Below are 24,403 nucleotides of genomic sequence, written 5' to 3' on the forward strand. Positions count from 1 at the left end.
CTCGGCTCAATGTCATCAGTGACTCCTTCCCTAGCCCCACCATGTCCTCCTGAGGAGTCCCTCGAACTGTTTGACCACAGTGTTGGGTACATGCTCCAGGAGGATGCCCAGCGTTTGGAAGGCTCTGATGATGATACTGAGCTCGATGAAGGCAGTAACATGAGCACGGACAGAGGGGGTGCCCAAGAAGGACAGCAATCTGGCAGTCATGCTCCCCCTGCTGCAGCATACTGCCAGGTTTGCTCCAGTGATGAGGAGGGAGGGGATGATGAGGTCACTGACTCAACGTGGGTGCCTGATAGGAGAGAGGAGGAGGAGGAGGCGGCACATCAGAAACGAGGCAGGATGCCCTCCAGGGGCCAGCCTAAGGGCAGCACATTGACTGCATCATACCCCAAAGCTCCACATGTGCAGGGCGCTGCAGTCTCTGCGCGTTATTCAAAAAAAAAAAAGTTCTTTGGTGTGGGCCTTTTTTGAGACGAGTGCATCAGATCGCACCGCTGCTATTTGCAACATATGTCTCACGCGTATCTCGCATGGCCAAAACATCTCCCGCTTGGGTACCACATGCTTGACCAGACATATGTTGACCTGCCATGCAGTTCGTTGGCAAGCGTATTTAAAAGACCCACAGCAAAGAACAAAGAGGAGGACCTCTCTTTGCTCCTCATCAGCTGAGATCTCCAACCCCACTATACCTTCAGTCCTCTCTGAGACCTGCACTGAGAGGAATGAAGGTGTAGAATTAGGTGTGTCACAGCCAAGTACTTGTGGGCAATCTGCTTTTGGTACACCGACGTCAGATTGTACCAGGCAAATTTCCCTGCCCCAGTTGCTGCACCGCCGAAAGAAGTTTGCTCCCAGCCATCCACATGCCCAGCGGTTGAATGCTAGCTTGGCAAAATTGCTAGCACTTCAACTGCTGCCTTTTCAGTTGGTAGACTCTGCCCCCTTCCGTGGGTTTGTGGAATGTGCGGTTCCTCAGTGGCAGGTACCCAAACGCCACTTTTTCTCACAGAAGGCGATTCCGGCTCTCTACCGGCATGTGGAAGGCAATGTCCATGCCTCACTGGACAGGGCGGTCAGCGGTAAGGTGCATATTACCGCTGACTCATGGTCCAGCAGGCATGGACAGGGACATTACCTAAGTTTCACGGCGCATTGGATGACTCTGCTGGCAGCTGGGAAGGATGCAGGACAAGGTGCAGTAGTGTTGGAGGTTGTTCCACCACCACGCCTCCAAAATGCTAATGATTGTGACACACCTCTCTCCTCCACCCCCTCCTCTTCTTCTTCCTCCATGGCCTCTTCCTGTGCTTTGTCCTCGGAACCAGCGGTGCTCCGTAGCCGTTCAAGGGGCTACGCAAGTACGCAGGCCAAAAGATGCCATGAGGTGCTTGAGCTGGTGTGCTTGGGGGACAGGAGCCACACTGGGGCAGAGGTTCTGTCAGCTCTGCAGGGGCAGGTTCAGAGGTGGTTGATGCCATGCCAACTTAAGCCAGGAATGGTGGTTTGTGACAATGGCACCAACCTCCTCTCTGCCCTCCGACAGGTACAAATGACCCATGTGCCCTGTTTGGCTCACGTCCTTAACTTGGTGGTGCAGCGGTTCTTGGGCAGGTACCCGGGCTTACAGGATGTCCTGAGGCAGGCCAGGAAAGTCTGTGTGCATTTCCGCCGGTCATATAATGCCAGTGCTCGGCTGGCGGACCTCCAAAAGGAGTTTAACCTGCCCAAGAACCGCCTAATCTGTGACATGCCCACCAGGTGGAACTCAACGTTGGCCATGCTGCAGCGGCTGCACATGCAGCAGAGGGCCATCAATGAGTACCTGTGCGACTATGGCACCAGGACAGGGTCAGGGGAGCTTGGTTTTTTTTCCCCACGCCAGTGGGCCATGATCAGGGATTCATGCACTGTCCTGTCACCATTTGAGGAGGCCAGGATGGTGAGCAATGACAGTGCATGCATCAGTGACACTGTCCCCCTTGTCCACCTGTTGGAGCACACGCTGCGTGGAATAATGGACAGGGCACTTGAAGCAGAACAGAGGCAGGAAGAGGAGGACTTCCTTAGCTCTCAAGGCCCCCTTTATCCAGACAGTGTTCCTGCGTGCCCGCCGATCACACAGGAAGAGGAGGAGGAGGAGGAGGAAGATTGTGTCAGTATGGAGGTGGAGCCTGGCACTCAGCATCAGCAGCAGTCTTTAAGGTATCAGTCCCAAGAAACACATGGACTTGTACGTGGCTGGCAGAAGGGTGGCTGCGGACCATGTCGTCCTTAGTGACCCAGAGGACTCCCTGACCGAATGCGTAAGGATCCTCGTATTCGTGGTATCAAGGAGAAGGACCAATACTGGCTGGCAACCCTCCTTGATCCACGTTACAAGGGTAAGGTTGCGAACCTTATCTTGCCATCGCAGAGGGAGCAGAGGATGAAACATCTGCGGGAGGCCTTGCAGAAAGGTCTGTGCAACGCGTTCCCAGAGACTGGGAGGTTACAAACTCCTGTTTCTGGACAACGTGTTGCTAAGGCTTCGGACAGTCAAAGAAGGAGCGGTGGAGAAGGTGGCCGTCTGACCGATGCGTTCAGACAATTTTTTGGTCCGCAGCCCCAAGGTATGATAGGTTCCAGCAACCATCGCCAGCGTCTGTTTTACATGGTGCAGGAATACCTAGGGGCAAGATCTGACTTGGACACCTTTCCCGCCGAAAATCCTCTGGGTTACTGGGTCTTGAGGATGGATCACTGGCCAGAGCTTGCACAGTATGCAATTGAGCTACTGGCCTGTCCTGCATCCAGTGTTCTTTCGGAACGCACATTCAGTGCTGCTGGAGGCTTTGTAACCGATCACAGGGTGCGTCTGTCCACCGACTCGGTCGATCGACTGACCTTCATAAAAATGAATCAGTCTTGGATCACCACCAGCTACCAAGCACCTGATGCTGATGTAACCGAATAATTTTTTTTGAAATCTCAGATCCCTTCAAAGACTGCCTATGCTGATGCTGAGTGACTATCCCTGTGTAATTATCCTCTTCCTCCTCAATGATCACGCTGATAGCTTGTAAGAACATTTTTGGTTCTGGGCGCCACCACCAGTGCCTAAGGCCCAATTTTTCAGCCCTTGTTTAACAGGGACGTGTAATTACAATTTTTGATGCAATACTTTGCAGCAGGGCTCGTTTCTGCGTTACAAGTATCTGTGAGGGGTACTTGTAAGTATCTGTGAGGGGTTGCAGTGTTGTGGCACCAGCACCAGTGCCTAAGGCCCAATTTTTCAGCCCCTGTTTAACAGGGGTGTGTAATTACAATTTTTGATGCAATACTTTGCAGCAGGGCTCGTTCCTGCGTTCCAACTAGAGTGTCTGTGAGGGGTTGCAGTGTTGTGGCACCAGCACCAGTGCCTAAGGCCTAATTTTTCAGCCCCTGTTCAACAGGGGCATGTAATTACAATTCTTGATCTAATATTTCACAGCAGGGCCCATTTCTGCACCCACCAAGAGCGAGTGAGGACTTACAGTGTTGTGGCACCAGCACCACCACCACCACCAAAGGCCCAATTTTTCTGCCCTTTTTCAACAGGGGCATGTAATTACAATTCTTGATCTAATATTTCACAGCAGGGCCCATTTCTGCACCCACCAAGAGCGAGTGAGGACTTACAGTGTTGTGGCACCAGCCCCACCACCACCAAAGGGCCAATTTTTCTGCCCTTGTTCAACAGGGGCATGTAATTACAATTCTTGATCTAATATTTCACAGCAGGGCCCTGTGAGGGCTTACAGTGTTGTGGCCACAACAACACCTAAGGCCTAAATTTCTGCTGAGTATATAGGGCAGGCCCCTACTTTTAAACATCTAACTTACAAACGACTCCTACTTGCAAATGGAAGGAGACAACAGGAAGTGAGATGAAACCTACCCCTAGGAAGGGAAATTCTCTCCTGTAAGAGTTAATATGGGAAAAACATTTCTCCTTTCCACTGATGCTTTCCAATCCTTGTTCCACAAAAAACCCCAAATTTTCAAAAAACATTTGTCATTGGGACAAAAAGTGAGGTGAAATCTTCTGAAGAGGAGGACAGACAGCAAAACAAATGTCACAGGGGTGATAACCCTTCCCTATGTTTTCCAAAAAGCTTAAAAATAGATTTGGCTGGAGCTACACGTTAAAAATGTACCCGTTCAAAATTACAAACAGATTCTACTTAACAACAAACCTACAGTCCCTGTCTTGTTTGCACCGCCTGTATACTGCTGTTCAGAGTATATAGGGCCTGGTGGCCCCACACCTTTCCTTATTTTAATTTGGGTGCGGTGTTCCCCTTAATATCCATACAAGACCCAAAGGGCCTGGTAATGGACTGGGGGGTACCCATGCCGTTTGTCTCACTGATTTTCATCCATATTGCCAGGACCCGACATTACATTAAACCCGCAAGCAGTTTTAAATGAGATTTTTTCCTTTAAAAATTACATTTTGTGCAGGGACTGTTCTAAACACGGGAAACAAGCGCCACTTTACAGGCATACTATAAACACACCCCAGGTACGATATTTAAAGGAATATTTCACTTTTTTTTTTTTTTTTTACTTTAAGCATCATTAAAATCACTGCTCCCGAAAAAACGGCCGTTTTTAAAAGTTTTTTTTGCATTGATACATGTCCCCTGGGGCAGGACCCGGGTCCCCAAACCCTTTTTAGGACAATACCATGCAAATTAGCCTTTAAAATGAGCACTTTTGATTTCGAACGTTCGAGTCCCATAGACATCAATGGGGTTCTAACGTTCGTGCAAATTTTCGGTCCGTTCGCATGTTCTGGTGCGAACCGAACCGGGGGGGGGTGTTCGGCTCATCCCTAGTCCTGGGTATAGAGTAGGACATTTTTTAAACCATATATTTCTTTATTTCCAGTTAGGGAGATTTCCTTTCATTTTTTGCACCATAGCCTCTACGGTGAGAGAGAATATCTCCAAAGTGAGATCACCAGGGCTTTTTTCTGAGTCACCCCTTGTTCTTGCCCCATACTCACCTCTGAGCACTGTCCCTTGGTTCCACCCCCATCTCACCTCCCAGTACCGCCCCTTTTAGAGAATACAGAACCAAGAATCATTTTGTGGTGCTAAGTAATTTGTATGGAATTTGTTAAAGTGGTTGTAAACCCTTACAACACACTTTTTGCTACAGGTAAGCCTATAATAAGGCTTACCTTTAGCTACCCTAGATATCTCCTAAACCTGAACGGTTTAGGAGCTATCCCCTGTATGCGCACTGTAGTAAACTGAAGCAATGGCATATACGTGCCATTGCTTTAGTGAGTGTGCCATTACCGGCGGCTCCTGCGCGCATGCGCGGCTCCGGCCAATCGCAGCGCCAGAGCCCGCGATAACCGGAAGTAACTCTGGGAGCGATGTTGGCTGCCGGAGCGGTGTACGAGGATGGCTGCAGGGGCTTCGATCACAGGTAAGTAGTTCATAATAAGCTAGTATGCTATGCATGCATACTAGCTCATTATGCCTTTGTCTTGCAGTTTTTTGTTTTTTTTTTTTGTCCTAGGTTTACAACCACTTTAATGACAACAAGAAAGACAGTAAAATTGATTACCTGTAGCTTGCAACAATAGACCTTCCAGGAACATTAGACTCCCAACAGCCAGCATCAATAGACCATCCAGCAGCTAGCAACAACAGACCCCTGCCTCTACAGTAGATCCATCCCAGCAACATAAGACCCACCTCCAAAAGCAATAGATCCTCCACCAGCAACAATAGCCCCCCCCCCCTGCAAAAATAGATGTCCTCCAGCAACAATTGATTCCCCAGCAGCTACTATAAACAGAAACTCCAGCAAACCCCCAGCACTCCTTGCCATTACATACATTCAGTGCTGGAGGTGCCAGACCTGCGTTCCCCCACATTCCCACTGAAACAAAGCCCATTGCAAGATTTTTTCTTCTATTCCTGTTCTGGTGGCAATTAACAATTTTGATTTCCCCCTCCCTTTTACTTTCAGTAACAATGGTCCCCAGATCAAATAGAGAGGGCTAATCTCCCTAATGGGGGACACAGACAGCAATAAAACCGATGTTGTAAAGCTTTACCACTCTATCCAAAATACAAACATAAAGCTTTGGCTTTAGATACACTTTAAAGCTAGGTTAAGACTATTTATACAAAATATAGACTAAAAAATAAGGCAGCTAGTGGTACATTTTGGGGGGCCGTGAAACAATGCACCCGCAGCCACACCCCCTGTTTGGCACACCACACGGTCAGGCGGCGGGTCACCCACCCGTGGGCCGGTAGGTCACACAGCTGTCAGGTCAGGCTCAGTACAGTACTCACATTGGGGACTGTCGCTCCTCTCTGCCCATACTCGACTCTGATCAGCAGCTTCTCCTCCATACAACTCCATGGCCACAAAACTCTCCAGCAGCTCCAGAACCCGCTGCCATACTGTCCCCACCCTCCTCCTAGGCCAATGGGCTCTTCTCCTTTCGGCTAATCGGGGACCGTTTCCTGATTGGCCGGGACGAAAATCAGTGTGACAATAGCAAATATTCATTCACTATTGTCACACAGCTGGGTGGGCTCAAGGTGCAGTGCTCTCCTTTTTAGAAGCCTATTAGAGCCTCTGGCTGTAATCACGTGCTTCACAAACAAAAAAACAAAAAAACCCAATTGGAATCCATGCGTCTGGAGCCCTGCATGTAGATTAGAGAGCCGGGGGCACATGGATGGGGGGGGGGGTGGCGCCCATGCTCCCCAATGGTTGGGCCGTCACTGCCTACAGGCTTTAGCGATAGAATTATGCTCTGGTTGCCGATGATTCTTATACTTACCGAATGTTGCATTTACATATATGGAATCCATAGCAGTAAGCCGTGTCACTGTATTATTGGCCACACATGTGTAAGTCCCCTCTTTCTCAGCCTTCTTTTGTCCTACCCGACGCTGGCTCTGCAGTTTTTTTATATTTATATTTTTCCCATTTAGTCTCCAATGGTAAGTGGCTGGTGGGACAGAATCAGCAGAACATTCTAATAAAATGAAAGAATTTGAACGTGACGTGGCTTTTACTTTCACGTTTTCTGGGCCATCTGCAATATCAATAAATTCAGTGTTAGAATAAAAGGGCTAGAATAAAAACAACAATTTTTAATAAGTGATACAAAGATATTTAGAAGATTTCCTCTCTATCACTGTTCTGGTGACAACCCTAAATTTTGAATTTACTTTCACTCTTGGTGATAATGGTGAACAGGAGGGGGTGAATCTCCCTAGCGGGGGCACAGACAGCAATGAAAACCTGACAGGTGTTTTAATCCCTCTTCACTCTATCCAAAACTAAAAATAAATGTTGCCTTTACTTATACATCAAGGGTCTATTGGGCCCCCTAATGTCACCTTTGGACCCCAATGAGGCATTTACATGATTGCTTCTAACTTTGCACCTATTTACAAAACTGCAATTTACAGTTATTCTCTGTCTGATCATTCAGCCGATTACCCATTCTGTTATATCTCTACCAGATCTGTGCAGAAATCTAGCATTAAGCATCTCCTGTACTATCCCTCTGTACTGGAAATCGCACCACCTTCCTGTTCAAATCACACGTGATTTTTTGTAGTGCGATTAGTGCCCATTCATTTTGTATGGGCACAAATCACATTGCAAAGGTATGGGTACTCAGTATCATCAAGTACTTGACCGAAAGTATTGGTACTCGTACTCGCAAAGGTATCGGTTTCAGGTATGTTTACATTACTTGTAATAGGAATAAAAGTGACACAAAATAAAAATGTAAAAGGTAAATAAATATGAAAAATTCAAAAAAATTTAAAGCGAACGCATACATGAGTAGCGCCTGCATATGAAAACAGTGTTCAAACCACACATGTGAGGTAATGTCGCGATTGTTAGAGCGAGAGCAATAATTCTAGCCCTAGACCTCCTCTGTATCTCAAAACTGGTAACCTAAAAAAAAAAAATTTAAACGTCGCCTGTGGAGATTTTGTAAGGGTAAAAATTTGTCGCCATTCCACGAGCGGACACAATTTTGAAGTGTGACATGTTGGGCATCAATTTACTCAGTGTAACATTATCTTTCAGAATATAAAAAAAAAATTTGGGCTAACCTTACTGTTGTCTTATTTTTTTGATTAAAAAGTGTATTTTTTTTCCGAAAAAAAGTGTGCTTGTAAGACCGCTGCGCAAGTACAGTGTGACAGAAAGCATTACAACGACCGCCATTGTATTCTCTAGGGTGTTAGAAAAAAATGTATAATGTTTGGAGGTTCTAAGTAATTTTCTAGCCAAAAAAATGATTTTAACTTGTAAACCGAGTCTGAAAAATAGGCCCGGTTCTTAAGTGGTTAAAGTCACCGTTGGAGCGCAAAAGCATCACGTGTCACTTTATTATTGGATTCATCAGTCACTATTTATCCATCCTAATTTACAATTTATCATATTCATTTATTTAATAGTATCATTGGGTTTATCTAGTCACACATCCACAGGATCAACTTATCCATCTTTTATTTATTATTTATTTATTGATCTATGGACTATGTTAGCACAGAAAGGTTCACATAAAGATATTTGTCCAGACATAGACACAGAATAATCACACACAGATTAATTCATTTATGGGTGTGGTGAGGCAAGCGCTGTTTAGTTATTTATATCACCTCTCTGTTCCCTCTCTAGGGGGACAGCATTCACAGCAGCGGCTTAAACAACTAACCCCAGTACCAAGGCGCGAGTGTCACACAATTTTACACTGTTAAAGACCTGCCATCACTTCCTGTCTTGTAAAATTATGTCAGCAGTACAGGAAGTGAGGGTAAACCTCTCAAACAGAGCCATGAATAGAAACCCAAGTGGCTTTTTGGCCCAGAATTACACTATGCATAAATCATAGGACAGCTTAATTAAAGTCAGTGACGTTTTTGTTTTAGGGTTAGTACAACAGTCTTGGCTACTTACACGCTACGGTTATTGTGATGGGATCACTGTACTTATTACTGACAAGGTTACTAGCCTGGCACCTATAATCTCCTGAGTCCAAACGTTTAATCCTTGAGAAGGAGGCAGTCCTGTTATCTGGAGATAGAGTGGTCCTAGAAGGGAGAGTGGCCCCAGAAGAGTTCCTGCTCCATACTATCTTCTCCGCATTAGTAGAGGTACAGGTGAGGGTCACTGCAGTATTTTCTTTGGGAAGTGAGGTAGAAGTTTTGATTGTAGGTTTACCAACTGTGTCTGTAGAGAGAAGCAAATGTGAACAGTTAGACTTCATTACTAAATTACCATTCTTTTCACATCAACATCTGAAACAAACTAAACAGTTCTCGGGCCTGTTGGTCTTTGATGGCAACCCCAAATTCCAAAACATGCTCCACTGCTACACCGCGGGACCTTTACCATGATAAGGCCTCCAGCCGTGAACACCAGCTTCGAAACAACCCCACTTCCTGCAGTGCAACCATTACCCTATGCCAGCTAAACCATGTTAACTGGAATCCACCAGAGGGGCACATGATGCCACCGATGATTCCCCCACACTTCCATCTCGTAAGTATTTTCTTACACCATCAAAGACCAACTACTGCCACCCGACCATGATGTCATGCTCATACCGCACCTTCAAATAAAGAAAACAGACAAACACTCTTAAACTGCCTGCTTTATTTCCTCTCTACTGACCCTCCAATGCTGCCCGATAGACCCGCCTCTCCCTTAAGTAAACTACAAAACCCCTCCTTATCCTGTTTCTCCAAGCCAATCCTATCTTTCCCCTACTTTTCCACTTTACTCCCTTAACCCCATTGTTGCCTCCCCTTATCACACTGTCATGGCAGCCCTTCAATACCTTCCATTACATTTTTATCGCTCCGGGCCTCACTTGACCAGTGTAGATTAGATGTCCCCAACTTTTTTTCAGCCCTACCATTAGTACTCACCCCACCCCTTCTCATTACCTAAATTAACGAGACCAGACATGAAATGGAGTACAAATTGCCATAGCAGCCTTTTATTAACGAACAACTTATTAAATTAACATTCTTTTCACATCAACATCTGAAACAATCTAAACAGTCCTCAGGCCTATTGGTCTTTGACAGCAACCCCAAATTCCAAAACATTTTCCACTGCTAGACTGCAGGACCTTTACCATGATAAGGCCTCCAGCCGTGACAACCTCACTACCTGCAGTGCAACCATTGCCCTATTCCAGCTAAACCATGTTAAGTGGAATCCACCAGAGGGGCACATACCACCGATGAGTCCCCCCACACTTCCATCGAGAAAGTATTTTCTTACATCATCAAAGACCAACTACCACCACCGCCCGCAAGGGTGACACCGTACCCTTGAGGGTCCCTCCAAACCCTCAATGCACGTTGAATCCCATCCTATAATCCCAGAGACCACAATTCTATCCCCACTGCCGATAAATAGACACCCCCCTCAGGTACAGCCTGGTATCTGATTCCAATTCGAAATGGCGAATGACATGCCCTCATTCCGAAAAAAAAAAAATTGGCCCACCACTTTATTAACTTTTATACAAGTCTTGTTGAGTCTTGCAACCGACCTCGCCATGTGCCAAGTCATCCGAGCCACCATGTCGGACCACAAGACCAGCATATCGGGGAAGGCCGTACGGAGCGGCAGGAAATCTAACTTGACTTTCATAATGAGCTCCCTACAGGAACGAATCCCCAGATCGTTCCATACAATATGGAGTACTAGAATGTCAGGTGGCCTGTCAAGGCGTGCAAAACCATACAACTCCGGCACAACCCTGTTCCACATCATCCCTGGTACCCCCAACAAACGAATACATGCCTCCTTCCTTGAAATACCTAGCTGCCTGCCATCCGGCCCAACATCAGCTCGCCTGGCCCCCCAAAACACATATGGGTGGTTCATAATCCAGACGAGGCATAGCTGCACTCCATCTGAAAGAACAGAAACAAAACCACAGGATAACACCAAGACCACCATGACTACTCACCCAACATGCAAGCACCACAGAGACCTATCCTCTATCAGTCACCCCCCACTACCATCGGCTAATCAGCCAACAAATGCGGACAAATGTAGGTACGGAATATCCTGGTGTTCCATCTACCAATCCTCCTCACAGCCGCCTCGTCCAGCCCACACCAAGGGGCCTCCATGGCCACCCCGATATGGAAGGAGTGTGAGGCATACTGTTTTTCTTCCAAACTTGCTTCCCGAAGACTCTTCTGGAAAATGGCGATGAACTAAAATTTGGACAACGGAGACCCATCCTGATGTAACAGAAACGGCCCAGCGAACATCCAAAACTTCCCGTACAACCCCCACCGGACACACAGTGGAACCTGGCAGTGGAAACAGTGGCACCCATGCGCCCTTGTCCGCCTGGTTTATTTTAGACCTGTGTAGCAATACCTGCACCCTGTCCCTCCTCCAAATCCCATCCTGCACCAATATTCCCCCTGGAACCTTCATAGAAAGACTGACCAGCTTGCTGATCTTGAACGCCCCAAAAAATTGCAAAGAAAAGGCTGCTTTAAACAAGGAGACCTCATACATGTATGTACATAGGGTGCCCAACTGCACAAAAATGGCCTGTAAAATAGCAAAGGACACAGGCCGCCTAGCATCCTTGCGCTTATGCGACTTACGATACCCTTTTAAAGCCTGCCGAACCCAAAAATATTTTGTAAAATCCACCCAGCCCTGCAATTTAAAGAAAAAGGCCAAGCCAGCCAGTTTACGCTCAATGGCAGACACCGACACGCCCTGCTCCAGGTTCCTGGAAATGAAGTAAAGGACCATCAGCCTTACCTCCGAATATTCCCGATCCCCTTCAGCTTGCCGCACCATCTCCAACCATTCCTGCCATACCTTGGTGTACGCCACCCACGTGGCCTCACTCACGACCTTCTGATCCATCCAGTGATGGCTCCAAGGCAATCTCCCACAGCCAACCGGGACAAGGAACCCCCCCCCCGTTGTTCCGCCGCTGGTGCCAGCTCTTGGAACCTGTCCCACTGAAATCGAGACAAGGAGTCAGCCAAAGTATTGTCGACCGCCGGGAGGTGTACAGCATACAGAAAAAATATTCATCTGCAGGCAGGGTACCACCATGTGGTGCAGCAGCCGTATAACAGGTTGTGACGACTTTGAGATGCGGTAAATGACTTGAACCACACCCATGTTGTCGCAATTCAACTGAAGTTTCAAATTCCGAAATGATTCACCCCAGATTTCCAGCACTACTGAAAAAAGCTCCAGGAGCACCAGGTTACCGAGGAATCCTGAATCTGACTAGGAACTCGGCCGAGGTTCTGCACTATAGTGACCCTGGTAGAATGCCCCATAATCCCTCGACCCCGCTGCATCTGTAAACAGCTCCAAGTCAAAATTGCTCACCCGTCCGAACATCCAAACTGATCTCCCAATATAGCTTTCCAGAAACGTGTGCCACACCCGCAAATCCTCCTGATGTTCCCTAGTGAGACGGATAAAATGGGTAGATGACCTAACCCCCACTGTAGCTGTGGCAGCCGTCGGCAAAACACCCTACCCATGGGAATAATGCGACATGCAATGTTAAACTTACCCATCAGGGACACTCCATGGCGTCCAAGTCTAGAACTATGTCCAGGAAATTGAGCATGGTCGTTGGACCCTCCGTCTTGTCCTTAGCCAAAGTAATACCAGAACTACCTGCAATGTGCTACAACGTGGATAGAAGTATCGCACACACATTAGAAGAAGGCGGCCCCACGCAAAGGAAATCATACAAATAATGAATGACGGAATTCACCCCTGACACATCCCGAACCATCCATTCAACAAAGGAACTGAATGTCTCGAACAGAGTGCAGGAAATGGAACAGCCCATGGGCAAGCAGCGATTGACATAGAAATTGTCCTGCCAACAGCACCCCAGCAAGTGGAAACTGTCTGGGTGAACTGGGAGCAAACAAAAAGCCAACTCAATGTCAGATTTAGCCATTAGAGCCCCTTTTCCATGGCGGTGAACCCAGCTCATTGCTGCGTCAAAGGAAGTATACAACACCGCACACGCTTCCGGATCTATGGAATCGTTGACAGAACCTCCCTTTGGGAAGGACAGGTGATGGATCAGGCGGAACTTGTGTGGTTCCTTCTTAGGCACCACCCCTAGTGGTGAGATCACCAGATCTGGCAAATTCTAGACCGGGAAAGGCCCATCCATGCGACCCAGCACCACCTTCTTAGCCAATTTGTCAGAGACCACCCCCGGATGCTGCAAAGCAGAACGCAAATTCTGCGCCATAGGCAGCACAGCAGCCAAGGAACATGGGATGCGAAAACCTTCCAAGAATACCTCACCCAGAAGCTGCTGACCATCCGTACATCTGGGCAGCACAGTGGTGTAGTGGTTAGCACTCTCGCCTAGCAGTAAGAAGGGTTGCTGGTTCAAATCCCAACCACGACACTACCTGCCTGGAGTTTGCATGTTCTCCCTGTGCCTGCGTGGGTTTCCTCCGGGTGCTCCGGTTTCCTCCCACACTCCAAAGACATGCTGGTAGGTTAATTGGCTTCTGTCCAAAACTGGCCCTAGTATATGAATGTTAGGGACCTTGGATTGTGGGCTCCTTGAGGGTAGGGACAAATGTGAGTGTGCGATATATGTGTGGCACGCTGCGTAAAAATTGACACAGCGCTATATGGGTACCTTAAATAAAAATAGGGATAATTGTAGACATGCACCCACTCCCTCAGGTTGAACTCGATGGATCGGTGTCTTTATTCAACCTTACTAACTATGTAACTATGTAACCTAACATCCCAGGCGGAAAGGGCCTGGATGCTAAGCATCCGTGCCGTTGCTGGTCCCTCCTCTCAGCACTGGTCCCCCCCCCCAAACAGCCTCTCTGATGCTCCGCTCGTCTGGTGCCTCTTGTGGCAGCCTGCGATTGTCTCGCTTCAGCATCTTTTACTGCCCTGCCCTGGTAATGGAGCCACCGGCCCTGTCTGGTAACTGCCCAGGGGTCGTGACTGATCGTCTTCCTCGCAGAGACCCCCACCTCGCAGGAGCGTCAGAGGGGGCGGAGTCAACCGGCTCCTGACAGTGACGTCGAGCGGCCGGGGCGGTGTGTGCGCATGACCCGCTGCCTCGCTCGGCAAGCTCCGCCTTCGGCGAGGATTCCGTCCAGGCGATCTACCTGCAGCAGCTGATGATTGCTCAGCAGGTGTGCCTGATGGGTCCCGGACGGGGCTCCTGACATGACGCAAAGCTCAGGAGGAGGATCCCGGTGAAAAACTCTCCGGGGGCCGAGACCTTCACACGCGTGGGATTTCCATCCCCACCCGCTGTCGACCCGGGTGCCTAGTCTTCTATAAGGGATGCCACCTGACCATGCAGCCACTCAGGTCCCTTCGTGGCAGCAGCCGCCTGCAGCTGGGCTAAAATCCTGTCCACCTCTGCCTTAATGAAAGCACTCCTCGGCAGTGGGTAAACTGCCTGCTTTATTTCCTCTCTACTGACCCTCCAATGCTGCCCGAAATACCCACCTCCCCCTTAAGTAAACTACAAAACCCCTCTCTATCCTGCTTCTCCAAGCCAATCCTATCTTTCCACTGCTTTTCCAACTTTATTTCCTTAACCCCATCATTGTCTCCCCTTATCACCCTGTCATGCCGGCCCTTCACTACTTTGCATTACATTTCTTTTGCTCCGGGCCTCACTTACCTGCCAATATATTTCTACCTGAATTTGTTGTACACAATGGTTTCTCTGTTTCAGATTTTCCCTCACTTCCTGTCTGGTACAGCATTTTCCCCAAAACAGGAAGTGAGGATAAACTTATCTAGTGAAGCCCCAAATATAAAACAAATCTGACAGGGGTTCTAATCATTTCCCATTCTATTCAAATGTAAGAAAAATATTTTGGCTTTAGATACACTTTAAAATGGAAATAACTGACTGCAAAACTTTTTTATTTTATTACTGCCCCCTCCCTTTTACATAAGTACAATGCTGTGAAAAAGTATTTGCCCCCTTCTTGATTTTTTTTATTTCTTTGCATATTTGTCACACTTTAAATTGTTTAGATCATCAAAAAAAAATTTATATTACACAAAGATAACCCGAGTAAATACAAAATGCAGTTTTTAAATGATGATTTCAATTATTAACCACTTCAATACAGGGCACTTATACCCCCTTCCTTCCCAGTCCAATTTTCAGCTTTCAGCGCTGTCGCATTTTGAATGACAATTGTGCGGTCATGCAACTCTGTACCCAAATGAAATTGTTATAATTTGGTTCCCACAAATAGAGCTTTCTTTTGGTGGTATTTGATCACCACTTGGGTTTTTATTTTTTGTGCTACAAATAAAAAAAAGACTGAAAGTTTTTTTTTGTTTCTGTTATAAAATTTTGTAGTAAGTTTTCTCCTTCACTGATAAGCACTGATGAGGCTGCACTGATGAGGCAGTACTGATTGGCACTGATGAGGTGGCACTGATGGGCACTAATGAGGAACTTATATGCAGCACTGATGGGCACGAATAGGCAGCACTGATAAGCAGCATTGATGGGCACTGTCCAAATCTGCCTGGCCCTATGTGAAAAAGTAATTGCCCCTAAACCTAATAACTGGTTGTGCCACTCTTGGCGGCAACAACTGCAATCAAGCGTTTGCGATAACTGGAAATGAGTCTTTCACATTGCTGTGTAGGAATGTTGGTCCATTCTTCTTTGCAGAATTGTTTTCATTCAGCCACATTGGAGGATGTTTGAGCATGAATGTTTAAGGTAATGCCACAGCATTTCAAGTGGATTTAATTCCGGACTTTGACTAGGCCACTCAAACCTGAATTTTGTTTTTTTGGAGCTTTTAAGAGATGCACTTGCTTTTGTGTTTGGGATCATTACTGCATAACCCAAGTGCATTTGAGCTTGAGGTCAGGAACTGATGGCCGGACATTCTCATTTAGGATTTTCTGGTGGAGCGCAGAATTCATGGTTTCATCAATTATGGCAAGTCATCCAGGTCCTAAAGCTGCAAAGCACCCCCAGAGCATCACACTACCACCATGTTTGACTGTTGGTATGATGTTCTTTTTATAAAATGCTGTGTTAGCTTTACGCCAGATGTAACGGGATGCACACCCTCCAAAAAGTTCATTTTTTGTCTCATCAGTCTACAGAATATGTGCCCAAAAGTCTTGGGGGTAATCAACATGTTTTTTGGCAAATGTGAGCCGAGCCTTTGTGTTCTTTGCTGGTCAGCAGTAGCTTTCTCCTTGGAACCCTCCAATGAATGCCATTTTTTTCCCCAGTCTCTTTATTATTATTGAATCATTAACACTGACCTTAACTAAGGCAAGTGAGGCCTGCAGGTCTTTAAATGTTGTTCTGGGTTCTTTTATGGCCTCCTGGGTGAGTCGTCGTCGTGCTCTTGGAGTAATTTTGATAGGCCGGCCACTCCTGGGAAGGTTCACCACTGTTCCAAGTTTTAATTTGTGGATAATGGCTCTCTCTGTGGCCTTAGAGATGGCTTTATAACACTTTCCAGATTGATATATGTCAATTACTTTTGTGTTGCTTTTTGAGATCTTTTAGCATGCTTCACTTTGTCAGACAGCTTCTATTTATGTCATTTCTTGATTTAACAGCTTTGGAAGTAATCAGGCCTGAAATTTATCTCAGCTTTCCAAAAAATGTGATTAATTACAGTTCATAAATGATTTTGCAAGGGGGGGAGGGGGGTTCACAGTATTGTACCTATGTTTTTTTTCCTATTTTTTTTACCGTTTAATTTATTTTTGTGTTGCAATGCAGCACTTCTGGGTTTCCCGCCTAGGCTGGGCCCTGCTGCCTCTTAGGATTGCTATGTCACTGCTATCCTAGAAGGCAGTGTGTTACTATGCTGCAACTGTATGGCGCATGTACACATTCATCGCAGATTTGTTTTTATGCGTACAAATGCTTCCGGTATGGGGGCAATCTACTTAATGCTACCAGCATTTATACACACACACATATGCGGCACTAGACTCTGCCAGGTCCTAGGTACCTGCAAGACACTGGTGGTGCCTATGCATACATACCACAGTTTTTAAAATTGCAGCATCAAAGAGGGGTGGGGGGAGGCCATTCATTCAGAAGTTTAGTCCTACTTTAAGGTCTCAAGCATACGAATAGCGAGAGGCCTTAAATATACTGGGTGTAAAAATATTGAAGTTTTCCCACATCCAGGGAGCCACAGGTGCCGTGTACAGCCTGCCAAACAAGTGAATGTCTGAACACAGCCGTACTCTCGTAAATGCCAATGCTTCTGTTCATTGACGTTTACTTGCACATGCATGCAGGAAATATTTGCCAAAAGGTGTGTCTCTGATGTTACCAAGTGTATCTGTACAGGAGGAGTTAGTTAACATACCTCCCAACCGTCCTGGATTGCCCGGGAAAGTCCTGCAATTGGCAGATCTGTCCCCGATCCCGGGAACCTTCTTTCTGGGACAATACAATGTCCAGGAATGAAACTGATCAGCCCGTTTGTGATTTTGCATCAACTGCCAAATGTCAATGATGTCATCCGGCCAGGCCAGCCCAGTGGTGCAGTGTGGGGTGGCAGCCGGTGCTCTCTTCCCTTTGTGCAACATCCTGTGCTGCTGTGACTGCCATTGGTTGCTGTCCCAAGCAGAGTGACCCAAGTGCTTTCTCTAGCCCCTACACCTACACCTCTGATGAAGCAGACCCTGCAGCACCCTTCCCTTGCCCAGGCCCTCCAGTGGTCCAGCCTGCCCTGTCCCCCATGATTCCTCAGGTGTGGGTGATGGGTGGCCCGTGCATGTGTGAGTGGGAGGGGCGGTGCTCGGTGCAGACAAGCGTACGGTGGCTGCTGGCGGAGCTTCTGGCCTGCAGGGAAAACCTAAGAGCGGCTGGGGAAGAGCACTCATTTAATCTGGAGGATGATCATCATGGAGGCCTGGCCTGGAGTCGTGACCAAAATCACTGATCTACCTTGTGTATGTGTGGGGGAGTAGTCAGTAATGTGACTCTGATGGGGACACCTGCTGTGGGGGGGACTCTGATGGGGACACTTGCTGTAGGGAAAGCTCTGATGGGGACACCTGCTGTGGGGGGAGCTCTGATGGACACCTGCTGTGGGGGGAGCTCTGTTTGACACCTGCTGTGGGGGGAACTCTGATAGGGACATCTGCTTTGGGGGGACTCTGATGGGGACACTTGCTATGGGGGGGGTCTCTCTGATGGGAACACCTGCTGTGGGGGGACTCTGATGGGGACACTTGCTGTGGGGGGGCTCACTCTGATGGGGACACCTGCTGTGGGCGGGACTCTGATGGGGACACCTTCTGTGGGGGGGACTCTGATAAGGACACCTACTGTGGAGGGGGACTCTGATAAGGACACCTGCTGTGGGGGGGACTCTGATAAGGACACCTGTTGTGGGGAGGGACTCTGATGAGGACACCCGCTGTGGGGGAAGAGACTCTGATAGGTAAACCTGCTGTGGGGGGAGGGACTCTGATGGGGACACCTGCTGTGGGGGGAGGAGCACTGATGGGGACACCTGCTGTGGGGGGAGGGACTCTGATGGGGACACCTACTGTGGGGGGGACTCTGATGCAGACACCTGCTGTGGGGGGGCTCTGATGCAGACACCTGCTGTGTGGGGAGTTTTGATGGGGACACTTACTGTGGAGGGGACTAAGATGGGGACACCTACTGTTGGGGGGGACTCAGATGGGGACACTTGCCATGGGGGGGCCCAGATGCAGAAAACACCTGCTGTGGGGGGGGACTCTGATGGGGACACCTGCTGTAGAAGGGGACTCTGATGGGGACACCTGCTGTAGAGGAGGGGACTCTGATGGGGACACCTGCTGTAAGGGGGGGACTCTAATGGGGACCCTGATGTAAGGAGGGACTTTGATATAAGCTGCGCGTGCAGCAGGTCACTCTCTCCCTTGAAAGTCCCTCATTCTCAACTTCAAAAGTTGGGTGGTATGCCTCCAGCCATACCTGCTTTCATTTTTTTATTGCTGTGTACATCCCAGGATTGGAGCTCTGTTAGATCGGAATTAAAAACTAAACTATACAGAGGAACTTCTTATAGTTTCATAGTTATATAGTTGGTAAGGTTGAATAAAGACACAAGTCCATCCAGTTCGACCTGTGCAGGTGTGTGTGTGTGTGTGTGTGTGTGTGCCGATACTTGACACAACAATGTTGCTTCCTCATAGATCTGCAAATATATGAAACTAACACTAACTATAGTTAGAAGGAAAGAAAACCACTTGATTTTCCCATCAACACAGTCAGTGTTGATGGGGGATCCCTCCCCCTGAGCTATTGTATTCTGACAGCAGGAGGTTTCCCCACCATCAGAATACAATGATTACTGCCGCTGGCTATAACCGGCGGCAGTAATCGTACAAAAAATTCCATCTGGAATGAGAGATCAATCTAAGTACAACTAGCCTGTCCATAAATGGGTCGACATTCGTCCTATTCCTGCTAAACCAGCCAAATTTTGATCTGTCTATCCCATGGATATATATCTCCAACCCTGAATTCAAGTTGCGGCCACCTGGTTCTATTCCCAGCTGCTGGGTCCTATGGTCTCTGACCCAGTCCACCCTATCTTCTTGGGAGGACTGTGGAACTGACGCCAGTGGGAAGGGGGTCTCCCTCCTCAACCCCAGATGAGAGAACTTACTCCGAACCATCTCCATTCCACCCTAGGAGCCATAGAGTCATACCTATGAGTTAACTCCATAGGTAAAGTATCTATTGTTAGATTGTGCCTCCTGTCTTTCAGATAGAGAGCATATTATATTATATTAGATGCTTGACCATTTATTTACTCATATTTATATTAATTTACCTTATAGCATCCTACTTCTGATGATTGGCTTTAAACGCCATGAAACGCGTAGAGTCCACACTCAAGGGTGCCAAGCTATAGCTTATTCACCATCATGCATTTTTCAATATTTGTATATATATTTTTTATCTTTATATCATGCCCTGTTTGTATTATTTATGATAATCATGTATAATAGATTTATATATCTATTATATGTATCATCGTTCTCTGTACTAATTATGCTCATTCAATATTAAATATGTTATTATTATTAATTATGGTTTTCTTTGTAAACCCCATGCATTATGTATCTTTATGTGATGCACTATATATTATACTCATTTATCAAATCTTTTAAAATGACTAAATTATTGATCAATTATATCATGGCTATGTGGATTGTCCAGCGGGGATTGATTTAATAAATCCATTTATGGTTATGATGAAGTCGTTCATATACTTATTTGTAGTTACAGAGAGGCTTCATTTAAAGTCCTGCATTCTTTTCCTTTTTCCCTGTTTTTGTTGATCTGTCTATGGCTGACTTAACCCCTTAATGCCGAGTAACATATGCACTGGCATTTAAAAAAAAAAAAAAAAAATCACCTGGCGGTGGACTGGCTGGGGGAGTTCTGATTGGCCAGAAGTTGAAGGTCCTGAACAGCAGGGAAGAGCTGATGCTGGAATAAGGCAATGCCCCCAAAACAATTAAAATGAAAACAAAAGCACATTTAGGATAAATCTGTATGAAAATGTTCTAATGTATTACTCACCATAGATTTTCAAGTATACAGTCAGATTTTTTTGATTTGCATCTGTTTGTATAATCACTGTGTAATTTCCCTCATCAGTTCTATTTAGGTTGGAGATCTGTAGAGATCCACTGGGGTAAGGTGTCATCCTACTATTGTACAGAGGTCCAAAAATATAGTCATCACGGAAATATGTAAAGATGTTCACTTTTGGTGCTTTATACCAAGTAAAAGACTGAATTGTTTCAGTAATCCCAGTAACAATCATAGTGACAGATCTCCCAATGACCGGATACGGAGGGATCAGCTGAATATTCATCATTCCACCGGACACATCCACCAACACACCGAGGAGAACTGCAAGAGAAAGTGAAAAATGATCATATCAAAATCCTGGTATAAAGCCACTTTGTTCCCATGCTAAAATGCAAAATAGAATAGTGCTGGAGCTGCATAAAACAACCAATCCTTTGTCAGCTGTCATTTAGTTGCAGGTCAGAATGGCACATACTATTTTGCTTTCATGCAGATAAAATCAGACAATATACAGTAAAACCTTGGATTGCGAGCATAATTCCTTCCAGAAACATGCTTGTAATCCAAAACACTTGTAAATCAAAGCGAATTTCCCCATAAGAAATAATGGAAACTCAATTGATTCGTTCTACAACCATTTAATCACAGGTGATTCAGTTTATAGTCCATAAAAAGATTATAGGAATGTGATAGGTTGTGTAACCATAAAATGTCCATCCACAAATAGCAGCCTCCACAAGGGGATTAGAAGCAGGAGCTACAAAGTATAAAAGACAAGAGAGGCGCTGCTAATGCCCTGTACACACGGACGTACTTTCCGACAGAATATGTGCGATCGGAGCTTGTTGTCAGAAATTCCGACCGCGTGTGGGCTCCTTCGGACTTTTTCCGTCGGAATTTCCGACACACAAAGTTTGAGAGCAGGCTATAAAATTTTATGATAACAAAATCCGTTTGCGTAAATTCCGACCGTGTGTGGACGATTCCGACGCACAAAGTGCCACGCATGCTCAGAATAAATTAAGAGACGAAAGCTATTGGCTACTGCCCCGTTTATAGTCCCTACGTACGTGTTTTACGTCACCGCGTTCAGAGCGATTGGATTTTCTGACAACTTTGTGTGACCGTGTGTATGCAAGACAAGTTTGAGCCAACATCCGTCAGAAAAATCCATGGATTTTGTTGTCGGAATGTCCGATCAATGTCCGATCATGTGTACAGGGCATAAGTGTAGCAATATGTTGCTAAATGTTGTACCTTCATTAAATGTAACCATATTGCTACACTTAGAGGCGCCTCTCTTCTCTTTTATTACTCAGTTGTGACATGACGCTACTTTTATATCAAGATATCGCTTGTATATCAAGTCAAAATTTTTTTTTAAATTTTGCTTGTCTTGCAAAACGCTCTCAAACCAAGTTACTCTCAAACCAAGGTTTTACTGTAAAAGGTAACCATACACTTTATAATCTGATTGTACAATCTCAACCAATAAACTACGTAGTACAAAGACCTGCCTAATTTGATGCTAGTTGATTGTATTGTTCAGGTTTGTTCTCCTAGTACAGTACCTTGAAAAAGTATTGATAACACTTGAAATTTTCCACATTTTGCCATGTTACAACCAAAAACGTAAATGTATTTTATTGGGATTTTATATGATAGACCAACACAAAGTGGCACATAATTGTGAAGTGGAAGGAAAATGATAAATGGTTTTCAAACTTTTTTTTTACAAATAAATATGTGAAAAGTGTGGCGTACATTTGTATTCAGCCCCCCTTTACTCTGATACCCCTAACTAAAATCTAGTGGAACCAATTGCTTTCAGAAGTCACCTAATTAGTAAACAGAATCCACCTGTGTATAATTTAATCTCAGTATAAATACAGCTATTAGACATGTGCAATTCGTTTCGTTCCGAATTTGTTTTTTAATGAATTCCGACAAATTCGGTAATTCGTAAATATCCGAATTAACGTAAACCCATTTAACAAAATTTTTCTGAATATTCGTAAATTCGAAAATTTGTAAATTCGTAAATTCGTACAGTCGCACATTCGTAAATTCGTAAAATCGTACATTCGCACATTCGTAAACTCGTACATCCGTAAATTTGTACATTCGTAAATCGGTCAATTCTTAAATTCGGAAATCTGAAAGAATAATTAACTAATAATAACTTAACTATTACTAACTATTAACCACTTCAGCCCCGGAATGATTTACCCCCTTCCTGACCAGAGCTCTTTTTACAATTTGGCACTGCGTCCCTTTAACTGCTAATTGCGCGGTCATGCAATGCTGTACCCAAATGAAATTTGCGTCCTTTTCTTCCCACAAATAGAGCTTTCTTTTGATGGTATTTGATCACCTCTGCGTTTTTTATTTTTTGCACTATAAACGGAAAAAGACCGAAACTTTTGAAAAAAAATGATATTTTCTACTTTTTGTTATAAAAAAAATCCAATAAACTCAATTTTAGTCATACATTTAGGCCAAAATGTATCGGCCACATGTCTTTGGTAAAAAAAATGTCAATAAGCGTATATTTATTGGTTTGCGCAAAAGTTATAGCGTCTACAAACTAGGGTACATTTTCTGGAATTTACACAGCTTTTAGTTTGAGTGCCTATGTCATTTCTTGAGGTACTAAAATGGCAGGGCAGTACAAACCCCCCAAAATGACCCCATTTTGGAAAGTAGACACCCCAAGGAAATTGCTGAGAGGCATGTTGAGCCCATTGAATATTTATTTTTTTTGTCCCAAGTGATTGAATAATGACAAAAAAAAGAAAATTTACAAAAAGTTGTCACTAAATGATATATTGCTCACACAGGCCATGGGCATATGTGGAATTGCACCCCAAAATACATTCAACTGCTTCTCCTGAGTATGGGGATACCACATGTGTGGGACTTTTTTGGAGCCTAGCGGCGTACGGGGCCCCGAAAACCAATCACTGCCTTCAGGATTTCTAAGGGCGTAAATTTTTTATTTCACTCCTCACTACCTATCACAGTTTTGAAGGCCATAAAATGCCCAGATGGCACAAACCCCCCCCCCAAATGACCCCATTTTGGAAAGTAGACACCCCAAGCTATTTGCTGAGAGGCATGTTGAGTCCATGGAATATTTTATTTTTTGACACAAGTTGCGGGAAAGTGACAAATTTTTTTGCACAAAGTTGTCACTAAATGATATATTGCTCACACAGGCCATCGGCATATGTGGAATTGCACCCCAAAATACATTTAGCTGCTTCTCCTGAGTATGGGGATACCACATGTGTGGGACTTTTTGGGAGCCTAGCAGCGTACAGGGCCCCGAAAACCAAGCACTGCCTTCAGGATTTCTAAGGGCATACATTCTTGATTTCACTCCTCACTACCTATCACAGTTTTGAAGGCCATAAAATGCCAAGATGGCACAAAACCCCCCCAAATGACCCCATTTTGGAAAGTAGACACCCCAAGCTATTTGCTGAGAGGCATGTTGAGTCCATGGAATATTTTATATTTTGACACAAGTTGCGGGAAAGTGACAAATTTTTTTTTTTTTTGCACAAAGTTACATAGTTACATAGTTAGTCAGGTTGAAAAAAGACACAAGTCCATCCAGTTCAACCATAAAAAAAAAAATCATACAATCCAATATACCCAATACTATACCCACAGTTGATCCAGAGGAAGGCAAAAAACCCCAGCAGAGCTTGC

The 24,403-nt window shown here is 45.6% G+C and overlaps 1 protein-coding gene across 2 annotated transcripts in view; it reads right to left on the minus strand.

The window, feature by feature from the left end:
* Nucleotides 1-24,403, minus strand: part of LOC141110637 (pregnancy-specific beta-1-glycoprotein 5-like) — a 270,576-nt gene that overhangs the window by 36,288 nt on the left and 209,885 nt on the right. For both annotated transcript variants that reach the window (XM_073602100.1, XM_073602102.1), the window contains exons 2-4: nucleotides 20,672-21,007; nucleotides 8,995-9,267; nucleotides 6,848-7,105 (exon numbers count right to left, since the gene is read on the minus strand). In XM_073602100.1, the coding sequence (XP_073458201.1) occupies nucleotides 6,848-7,105; nucleotides 8,995-9,267; nucleotides 20,672-21,007 (867 nt within the window). The remainder of the gene's footprint in view (nucleotides 1-6,847; nucleotides 7,106-8,994; nucleotides 9,268-20,671; nucleotides 21,008-24,403) is intronic.

This window comes from Aquarana catesbeiana, linkage group LG10 (genome assembly GCF_042186555.1).
Source record: "Aquarana catesbeiana isolate 2022-GZ linkage group LG10, ASM4218655v1, whole genome shotgun sequence".
Lineage (NCBI taxonomy): Eukaryota > Metazoa > Chordata > Amphibia > Anura > Ranidae > Aquarana > Aquarana catesbeiana.